This window comes from Cervus canadensis, chromosome 4 (assembly GCF_019320065.1).
Source record: "Cervus canadensis isolate Bull #8, Minnesota chromosome 4, ASM1932006v1, whole genome shotgun sequence".
In the NCBI taxonomy this organism is placed as follows: domain Eukaryota; kingdom Metazoa; phylum Chordata; class Mammalia; order Artiodactyla; family Cervidae; genus Cervus; species Cervus canadensis.
In genome coordinates, this window is record NC_057389.1 from 99,961,190 (window position 1) to 99,972,509 (window position 11,320).

Below are 11,320 nucleotides of genomic sequence, written 5' to 3' on the forward strand. Positions count from 1 at the left end.
GGATCAAACCCTGGTCTCCTGCATTGTAGGCAGATGCTTTAACATCTGAGCCACCAGGGAACTTTCTTTCTTGAGCTATCTGTTCAATTATCATCTTGTCTGCTGGCCTTGCTTGAGCACTCAGTACAGAATAGCACCTCCTGCCTCTCTTTCCTTTATACCTGGCTTTATTTTCTTCATAGAATCTGTCATCACTGGATACAGTCTATAATATACTTATTTGAATATCAATTTTCATCTTTCTTGGATTGTGGGGGATTTGTTTTTCTGCCTCTGTTTATTCCCAGTATGTGTTTGAAATATGTTGACTTTCAATATATACTTCTCAAAGTCATGAAAGAGTTTCTTATTAAAACTGTAAATATTGTGCTGACAAAAAAAAATTCCTTCATTTTTTTCAAGTAAAATAAAAGACATGTTTTTCATTTTCACAAAGAACTTTATTGGACAACATATTCACTGTTTTGTTCCACTACTTTCTGCCATTTTTCAGGCAACTTCATAATTCCATCTTCCTAAAATGTTAAATCTTTTTGAATAGAGAATTGTTCCAGGTGCTTTTTACAGTCTTCCAGGGAAGTGAATTCTTTTTTTTTCCCTCCGTCAAGAGAATTTTGTAAAGACTGAAATAAATGGAAATTTGAAGGTACAATGTTTGGTGAATATGGCAGATGACTCAGAACTACCTAGCCAAGTAGTAAGAATTTTTTCCTGGTCATCAAAGAAATAAGCAGTCTTGTGGTTTCCTGATGGAAGATTATGCATTTTCTGTTCACTAATTCTGGATGCTATTCATCAAGTGCTGTCTTCAGCTGGTCTAATAGGAAGCAGCACTTGCTGGAATTAATCTTTTGATTTTCGAAAAAGACCTCACAATAGAGGACTCCCTTCCAATCCCACCATATACATAACATCACCTTCTTTGGATGAAGACCGGCCTTTGGCATGGTTGGTGGTGGGTTAATTTTGCTTAGCTCTTCCATTCCACATTATTGTACAGTATCCACTTTTCATCACCTGTCACATTTTATTTCAAAAATAGAATGTTTTCATTACATTTAAGTAGAGTCATATGTGGAAATGTGGTCAAGAAGGATTTTCTTTTCTTTTCTTTCTTTTCTTTTTTTTTGCTTTACTTATGTGATAAGGGCTTCCCTTGTCACACACAGATGGTAAAGAATCTGCCTACTATGTGGAAGACCTAGGTTTGATCCCTGGGTTGGGAGATCCACTGGAGAAGGGAAAGGCTACCCACTCCAGTATTCTAGCCTGGAGAATTCCATGGACTGCATAGTCCATGGGGTCTCAAAGAGTTGGACATGACTGAACAACTTTCACTTATGTGATTAACAAACATCAAAGTGATTTTAACAAACATCAAAGTGATTAACAAAACCAAGCTAATGACTTTCAACACTTGATTTGGATATTTTGAGTTTATTAACTCTCTCCTTCTTGGTGTAATGTTGATTGTTCTCAATGAACATCTTGATTTTATTGCTATCAAGTTCACCTGGTCTTCTTGTCCAAGATGCATTGTATACCAAGAAATCTCCAGCATGAAATATTGTAAACCTCTTTTGACATATTTGATCAGTCACATCATCTTTTCCATATATTTCACAAATCTTTTTAATTTTTTGCCATTTTTTTAACCCTTTGTCATTGCATTTTTACCACTCTTGAAATAATAAAGAATATAATTCTGAAAATGCTGCTTTTCTCTTCCATCTTCAATATTAAAATAGCTATACAAAAATTCACCAATTTTTGTTTTTTTAAATGCATGCTGGTATGATATCTGTCACAATATAACACAATTGTTTCAAATTATGTTAAAGACAAGTGAGTGCTACTAGATCCATCTTACATGAAAAAAACAATGAGCAACTCTTTTGGTCAACCCAATACATGAACTCTTTAAAAATATACTGTGAATGGGGCAAAAATTTTAACAGGTGAAATGGGGTGTACCCTCAAGGGAATTTATCTATATATAACATCTTAACATCAATTTCTTGCCAACAAAATAAAAATTATAGTAGTTCAGTTATGTAAATTATCCCTGTTCAAGTGAGAATTATTCTTGGTATTTTCTTTTGCCCAATAGTCACTTCCACCACATGGAACCAAGGAACAACACACAATTTTCAAAATTTCTTCTTCTGGGATTTTCAGAGGAACCAGAACTGCAACCCCTCATATTTGGACTTTTCCTCTCCATATACCTGATCACTGTGTTTGGAAACCTGCTCATCATCCTGGCTGTCAGCTCAGACTCCCACCTCCACACCCCCATGTACTTCTTCCTCTCCAACCTGTCCTTTGTAGATATCTGCTTCATCTCCACCACCGTCCCAAAGATGCTGTGGAACATCCAGATGCAGAGCCAAGTCATAAGCTATGAAGGGTGCATCACCCAGATGTATTTTTACATACTCTTTGCAGAATTAGATGACTTTCTCCTGGCTGTGATGGCCTATGATCGGTACGTGGCCATCTGCCACCCTTTGCACTACACAGTCATTGTGAACCCTCGGCTCTGTGGATGTCTGGTTTTGGGGTCCTGGGTAATAAGTGCAACATACTCATTGTTACACAGCTTAATGGTGTTACGTTTGTCCTTCTGCTCAGACTTGGAAATACACCACTTTTTCTGTGAAACCAAACAGTTTGTCCAACTTGCCTGTTATGACACTTTCCTCAATAACACAACACTGTGTTTTGGAGCTATGATTATAGGTGGTGGTCCCCTGACTGGTATTCTTTACTCTTACTCGAAGATAGTGTCCTCTATCTGTGGAATCTCATCAGCCCATGGAAAGTATAAAGCATTTTCAACCTGTGCGTCTCACCTCTCCATTGTCTCCTTATTTTATTTCTCTGGCCTAGGAGTGTACCTTAGCTCTGCTGCTACCCACAGCTCCCACTCAAGTGCAACAGGCTCGGTGATGTACACTGTGGTCACACCCATGCTGAACCCCTTTATCTACAGTCTGAGAAATAAAGACATAAAGAGGGCTCTGAAAAGATTCTTTGGGGTGGAAACTTTTATAAAAAGGCTATTTTCTCCTGGGCTGAAGAACTGCCCATGACACCCAGACTGGAAGCCTCAGGGCCAGGAAATTTGACTCTGTGGTTGTTTTGTGATTATAGCAATAGTTTTTTCAATTGACTGCTTGGTATTTCCTTTTCTTTGATTTCAACTTCTCTATACAATAAAACAAAACAAAACAAATTTTTATTAACTTTTCTGTTCTCTGTCGTGTATAGTTTTTATTTTGTCCTTTTTTGACTTTCAAAAATTGACTCGAAAATGTGAAATATATGTAAATTGCCCATTTCTTAAGAATAAACTCTCCTGAGATGAAATACTTTACAGAGTCATTTTTTTTCACTTTACTAAAAGTATAATCATGAATTGTGCTACTTATATGGAAAAAGGGAAAAAAAATTTGACAAAAAAGCATTTACATAATTCCATAGAAGAGACACATATGAAGCCACTTTATCATTTTTCAGTTCAGTATAACTTGGAACATCACATAATTACTCTATCTGAAAATGGATTCATAGACATTAACAGAGAGTGTGTTTCATAACTGGTCATCTGATTTTACTCCCTCACAGTGTACTGTTCTCCATTTAGCTCAGTGTTCACGTTGCCTACAGGAGTTACTGGCAAAATGGAGCATCAGATGTATATCTCCAATTGTCTATCTGAAGCAAATTTCAATAAAGACTTTGACATTATAAGGTCTTGACTCAAATAGTGTTCTAAGCATGATGTAGCAAAACTTTATGTCAGATTATTACCTTGCAAACTAGTTTTCCATGGTGTTCATTCATAAAGGGGTTTATTGTTGGGTGAAGTAGTGTTTGGTTTAATTATATCTTTCTGTTTCTACTTGAAGTTTTCCATTATTGCTTAAAAATATGATTCCTTCCATTGCTCTAAATGAAGTATTTCACCCATTCCAAGTTCTGTCATTCCCACTAAAAGAGTAGTCAAGAAATAATATGAAAGTGAAAGTTGTTCAGTTGTGTCCGACTGTTTGTGACTGTATAGTCCATGGGATTCTCCAGGCCAGAATACCAGAGTGGGTAGCCTTTCCCTTCTCCAGGGTGTCATCCCAACCCAGGAATCAAACCAGGATCTCTTGCATTACAGGCGGATTCTTTACCAACTTAGCTATCAGGGAAGTCTGAATAATATAAATATCATATTTATATTATATATATAATTTATATAATTTCTATTTATATTATATAAATTTATATTTTATAAATACACACACACACACATATATCCAAAGTGTGGCTCACTAGAGAGCTTAACCTTCTATCCAGTCCTGTGGTTCAATCACAAGTTTTGTACAAACAGGCATATCCTTTAAAACTTTCTTGCTTACCTAAAAGGAAACCTCAGTGGAATCCCTTTCTAACATAACTGTATGAAATAAACTTGAATAACAGGGAAATCATGAATGCTATTCAAATATCACAACAATTGCCTAGGGAAAAAGCAGCATGTTATTATAATTTCCCTCAGTTTTGTTCACACTGCCTATTGTATCAGTTAGCTGTTGCTACATAGAAAATCATCCTAAAAGCAAGTGGTCTAACATAATGGATTTATTATCAAATGGGTTTCTATGATGGGGATTTTATCTGAGCTCTGATTTGTCTCCTCATGGGTCCACTGTCGGCTGTCAGGCTATATTGTGTTATAAAGGCTCATCCATGATGTTGTGTGCAGTTGTAATGCTTCTCTGTCTTAAGCCACTTTATGTCAAATTCTTCCTTTTATATATTCAGGTTAGTTTATAAGAAAAAAAAAAAAAGGGTTTCTCAGATGTTAACTGTTTTATCTAAATTTCACCATTACTATATCCATAAATGACACTTTGTTTCTTCCTAGTTAGAGGAGCTGGTGGTGGTTTAGTCAGTAAGTTGTGTTTTGTGACCCCATGGACTGTAGCCCACCAGGCTCCTCAGTCCATGGGATTTCTCAAGCAAGGATACTGAAGTTGGTTGTCATTTCCCCTCCAAGGGATCTTCCTGATCCAAGGATCAAACACAGGTCCCCTGCACACTCTTCACTGACTGAGCCAATGGAGCTGACTGCCACTAGTTAGAGGAGTTAGCACTTAGTTAGAGGAGCTATCTCTCACCAATTTTAGGTTTGACTCAACTACATGTGCTTAACATACTACACTAAACAATGTACCAACAGAAATGTTTAATTCTTAAATAATTCATTAAAGTGTAATTACATATAATAAACTGTACATTTTAAAAACATACAATTTTCTGGATTTCAGAAAAATAAAAACATTATTCAATTTGTGTATGACTTCAGAAGGTGCACAAGACATTTTAATTCATTTTTAATGTTACTCAACAATGCAACTTGCCTTAGTTTTGCTTATTTCAGAAGAAACTGTGAGATGATTAATTCTCACTCACTTGAAAGTTGTGAAAAATGAATGAAATGTATAGAAATACTTTGCTGAGTCCACAATTTTCAAGTTTAGAAGTACATGTATGTATTTGTATACACCTTTCTCTCAAACAGCCACACTCATCCATACATATATATGCACACAGTCTCATTTGTAATCCCATCCATTGTTTTAGAAGAAAACTTAAGAGAAAGTTGGAAGGATAGTCATGAAAGAATAAATGCTTGAAAAAAAAAGAATAAATGCTTGAATTAGCATAAATAGAATATAAAAAGTTTAACAGGAAGATGTAAAATAGAATGTGTGATCTTAATCTTGATAATGCTTTACTTTTTTATCTTAAATTCTCCAAGACCTCAAAGTCAGAACATATTTACATTTGTTGTTATTGTTTAGTCCCTAAATTGTGTCTGACTCTTGTGACACCGCGAACTTAGCCCTGTAGGCTCCTCTGTCCATGGGTTTTTCCAGGCAAGAATACTAGAAAGAGTTGCCATTTCCTTCTCCAATATTTACACTGGGCAATGTGAAATTCCCTGTACCAGCTAATGGTGCAAAATTCCTCCAAACTGAATTTAATTTTCTTATATTTAAAATAGGAGTTCCACACAGAGTGCCTTTTAAGGGAAGCTCACTGACTGTATTGAAAAGCTTAAACTCAGCTCAGAGGGACAACATCTGATTGAACAAGTATCTATATTAGATTCATCTTGCTCCTGTAATAAATTACCACAACAGTAGTTTAGAATGAATGTCTATCTTGAAGTTCTAGAAGGTCACGAACCTGAAATGGGTCTCTTTGGGCTAAAATTTAAATGTTGGCAGGATTTCGATCCTCTTGGACACTCCAGAGGACAAGTATATCCCCTTTGTTATTTTATTTACATTGGCCACCATCATTCCTGGGCTCATGGCCTTTCCTCTATCTTCAAACCCAGGTGCATAGCATTTTTAACTGCCTATCTCACTTCACTTCTTCTTCTTTCCCACTTTTAAAGGGTTACTGTGATTACATTAGTCCAATTTGGATAATCTGTGCTAATCTTCATAAGATTATATATAAATCAAGATTAATTAACAACCTCATTGCTTCTGCTATTGCAATTTTTCTTGCAGTGCAAGCTAGGATATTCAAAAGTTCTTGGGAATATGATGAGGACTTAGTTTTTGAGGATTTTATTCTGCCTATGTTTTGTCACTTTGACTCTTTACAATCCAGTGAACTGTAACCCAACAGGTTTTTCTGTCCATGGAATTGTCCAGGCAAGAATGCTGGAGTAGTTTGCCACTTCCTGCTCCAGGGGATCAACCCAACCCAGGGACTGAAATTGCCTTTCTTGCTTTTGCTTTGGAAAGCAGATCCTTTACCGCTAGCACCACCTGGGAAGCCCCTTTATTCTGCCTACTGCAAACTATTTTTCAGACAGAAATTATTTGATGTCACTCATTTATTTTACATAAATAAAAATCAAATAAATTTATCACTATAAAGTAAGTGAAACTATTTTCTTTCAAAATTCCATACATGAAATATTTTTGGTAAAGACCTAAGACTACCAACACATGAGTCAAATTCAGGACCACTGCCTTGCTGTTCAAATTGTGATCCACAGACCTGGATCTGCAGCATCAATAACATTGAGCATCTTGATAGAAATGCAGAGTTCCTGGGCTCCCTGAATCAGACTTGTTGAATCATGACTTGAATTTGAACTACAACCTTTAGCAATTTGTAGAAATAGTGAATTAGAGACATGCTGGTCTAGAATAAATTTTCTCACCTTCTCATTGTTGACATTTGGGACAGTATAATCATCTGTGTTGGATGCTGTCCTGCACAGGTTTTCAGTGGCAGCCCTACAGACAAGCCAAATATCACCAGTTGTAAAATGGTCTTTGGTTGACAATCATTATCTCAGAGTTTGAGACCTGGAAGCATCTTGAGAGAGTCCAGTCAAGATGCATTCTCTTACTTGTTTAAAACTTTGATCAGAACATTAAACCTGTCTGAAGCTCTTTTGTACAATGGAGAATGAGGCGCATAAGAGGACAACATCACAGAATGAACTTCTATAAAATTAAAGCAGACAGTGACTCTAATTGCCAAGGAAGGTAATGGTATATAAAAATATCTAAATATGTCTCATAATAATAATCATTTTGTAATGAGAGGCTAAATGATGGCTCTAACTTCTGAAACCAAGTATGAAATTCCTAATAGCTTTGGAAAAAGATTCAGGAAGGCAAGCAATGTAGTGCCCAAAGTTTTATATGAAAGGACAATGCTATTCCACTTGTAAAAAGGGGAATAACAATTTTCTAGAGCTATCAAGAGCTGTCTAGTCAATGATTGGTAGATCTGAGGGGCCCAATTGAGAGATAATTCACAGTCTTAAACTTTGAGGAAACTTTAACTCAGGCTGGGAAAATGTGCTGAGAGGTTTAGACCTCCAGATGCAGGGGAGTTCATGATGAAGGAGGAATAAAATCTAAATTCATCTTCCTTGTAACCTGGTCTCCTAGGAGCAGAGAGTCAGCTGGAAATATTTCCTTCTGTCCAGACCTGTGTTCCACAGGGAAATCATGACATAAATGTGGGTTACAACAGAAAAGATACCTAATGAGAATACAAAGTGAGCTATAAAACTCCTCTGTTGCAATTCCCTCAGCCTGAGAAATGGACTTCATAGGATGTGTTTCCTTTGGAGACCTAAATCTGGCTGGTCTTCAAGTCCTTCCTGCTGTTTTGTGAGACAGAGCTTCAGTCTCCAGTATCAACCCTCCAGGAGACATTTGAACTTCCGCTCAGAGACCTTTCTCTCAGTTCCCATCCAGGTGAGTCTGAGAGCCCAGTGGATATTGTAGAAGAGGACTGGTGCTGGTGCTAAGCCGCTTGAGTCATGTCAGGCTCTTTGTGACCCCGTGGACTGTAGCCACCAGGCTCTTCTACCCATGGGATTCTCCAGGCAAGAATGCTGGAGTGGGTTGCCATCTCCTACTCCAGGTGATCTTCCCAACCCAGGTATTGAACCCATGTTTTTTGTGTCTCCTGAGATGTTTTACCATTGCACCGCCTGGGAAGCCCATGGGAGAGGACTAGAGAATAAGAAATCCCTGAACCTCTATCAAAGGTCACCTGTGAGCCAATCCAGTCTAGTTTAGATATCAAAAGTTATTGACCAGAGAAATAAATATTGACCTCAGTAAGGCAGGCTCAGTATTGACAATTCAATGACAGAAACATGTCCATTAAGAAGAGGGAATGGAAGGCAGAAAATGCTCCCAATAAAAGTGGAACATAAGTGCTGTGATATTACTAAATAACAAGAGTAGAAAAATAGCATATTAGTGGTTGAGTGACATACAGTGAAATGAGGGCATTTCATTTTATTTTAAGATGGACATTTTGACAGTTTTCATATTAATTAGAAAGATCCTAACCAAGGGATTTATGCAAATATATCCCTACAACAGCATTTTTTGTCACTTACGTGTCCTAGTATCTCTTCTCTCTCTCTGGAAGCTCATATAAAAAACATGTGAAGATAGGCACACTAAAGAAATTTACTTTGCAATTATTTTGTTATCTATGAGGTTGTATATATATTTCTATTTGTTAACCATTTACTTTCTCCACAAAAAGTTGTCTGTGAGAGCCCTTAGCTTTTGTATAGTATGGCTGGATTATAAGCATAAAAAATAATTTGAGGTTTTATTTTTTCACAAAATTAATGCCTGCAGTTTAGTTATTTTATGTATATATAGATACATGTATGGGGATATTTGAGATTCTAAACTATGTGTGGTTAAATTATCAATCATATGGTGTTCTTCCCATTGTTTTTAATTTTTAAAAATTTTTTCTGACTGAAATAACTGACCTATCACTTTATATTCTTCACGTGCAAAACCCTGTTTTAAACAAGAATAATAATAAATGTTCTCATGCATACTTACTTTGAATAAATAAATTTGTACATATCTCTCTAATTTTATCTATTTTTCTGTATTGTTCCATTCAGCCTTTGTGATTAAATGTATTTCTAAAAGTTATATCACCTTTCATCATCATGTAGAAAGCATTCTTCTTTATCTTTGGGATAGAAAAGGTCACCTTAATCTTCCATAGGGCTTTCCTGGTGGCTCAGGAGGTAAAGAATCTGCTCACAATGCAGGAGATCCGAGCTCAGTCCCTGAGCTGGGAAGATCCCCTGGAGGAGGAAATGGCAACCCACTCCAGTATTCTTGCCTGGGAAATCACATGGACAGAGGAGCCTGGCAGGCTACAGTCCATGGGGTCGCACAGAGCCAGACAAGACTGAGCAACTAACACCTCACTTCAATCTTCTGTAAATGTATTTGAATCCATATATCTTTATATGAGAATAAATTATAACTGGACTGTCCTCTCTCCTCACATTTTAAAATCTGTTCTATTTCCAAGTCTTTGACAATTTAATATTGAATTGTGGCCCATGTTAATGTCATTAAATTATTCCCATTTTATATCTTTATATAAGTGAACTGTAGACTTCCATTCAGTTTTGTTATATTCAAAATTATTTTGAAGTCTTCATACTTGATTTCATTCTCATTGACATTTTCCCATAGGTTCTTGGTTTCTTTCAAAATTTCTCTTTCTGTGTTATGTATGCATATCTATTCATACACTTTTCTATAGATGCATGAACAGAGTCTAGTGCATATCTTAAATGCTCTTTATGTTTCAGTACAGTCTTTTTTCTACCTGTTTCCCATTTTCCTCATTTATCAATATGCACCAGGGACTTTCTTCCTGCACAGTACTAGTTTATTATTTTCAATAGCTATTTAATAATTCTTGATAGGGGATGTGCTATTTACACTATAAATGATCTTCCATAATCTTTCCCTTTAAAGTGCTGTTGTATCATCTCTACAAAAATATTTGAGGTTGTTAAGTTCTAACTGTTGTTCTGACTGGGAGCAGCTATGTTTCCAGAGAACACTGAGGAATGCTTGTACAAATGTCTGTCTGTCACACTGAGGAGGGATGGCTGGAGGCCAGGGATGCTCTAGACATCCTATAAGTCACAGGACAGACCCCACCACAGAGAAGAACCTGCTTGAGAATGTCAATAATGCTGAGACTGAGAAACTTTGAGTTAAAGAACTTCTATACTTGTAATATCTATACCATTCTTTAGAATGTTTTCCCAACATTCTAAGACTATAAATTTCTGTAGCAGGAATAGATAGTACCTGTTTGCTCCCTGTTTTAAGGTACCACTGCAAACAGCGTGACAGCTCTTTAAGCGTTTTCCAAGGCTGTGGGGTGTGGAAAAAATTGCTGTTTTCTAAACTAGCACTGAGTTTGATCAAAGATTCACAGATTTGATCACCATTCTAGTTTGCCTGTTATTATCATATAGCGATATATTATATGTACACTGGAAGTGTGTGTGCTTAGTCACTCAGTTGTGCCTGACTCTTGAAACCCCCTGGATTGTAGCCCACCAGGCTCCTCTGTTCATGGAATTCTCCAGGCAAGAATCCTGAAGTTAGTTGCCATTTCCTACTCCACGGGAGTGAGATATTTTTATGGCCAAATATTTATGTTTATGTATACATATACATTATATGTTTATTACTCTACCATTATCAGCCTTTCAAATTAGTTTTTAAAAGCTAGTGTCTTTCAGTTGACATTTGGAGGATGTTCTGGCCATACAAATACTTCACCTTTTGTTTAGTTAAATATGGTTATCTTCTTACTTTTCAGTTTCTTGCCTTAATTAAAATTCCTTGCCCCACCTGTAGATTGTAATATGTAGTTTTATAGATGTTCATCAAAAATTATTAGTTACTCTTACAGT

The 11,320-nt window shown here is 36.5% G+C and overlaps 1 protein-coding gene across 1 annotated transcript; it reads left to right on the forward strand.

The window, feature by feature from the left end:
* The first annotated feature begins 2,093 nt into the window (after nt 1-2,093).
* LOC122439339 (olfactory receptor 7A17-like) lies at nt 2,094-3,095 on the forward strand. Its single transcript, XM_043464412.1, has one exon. The coding sequence runs from the start codon at nt 2,124-2,126 to the stop codon at nt 3,093-3,095; it is 972 nt and encodes a 323-aa protein (XP_043320347.1). The 5' UTR covers nt 2,094-2,123.
* Nucleotides 3,096-11,320: the final 8,225 nt, after the last annotated feature.

Coding starts and splice junctions, on each gene's coding strand:
- LOC122439339 (XM_043464412.1), top strand. CDS start 2,124: ATGGAACCAAGGAACAACACACAATTTTCAAAATTTCTTCTTCTGGGA.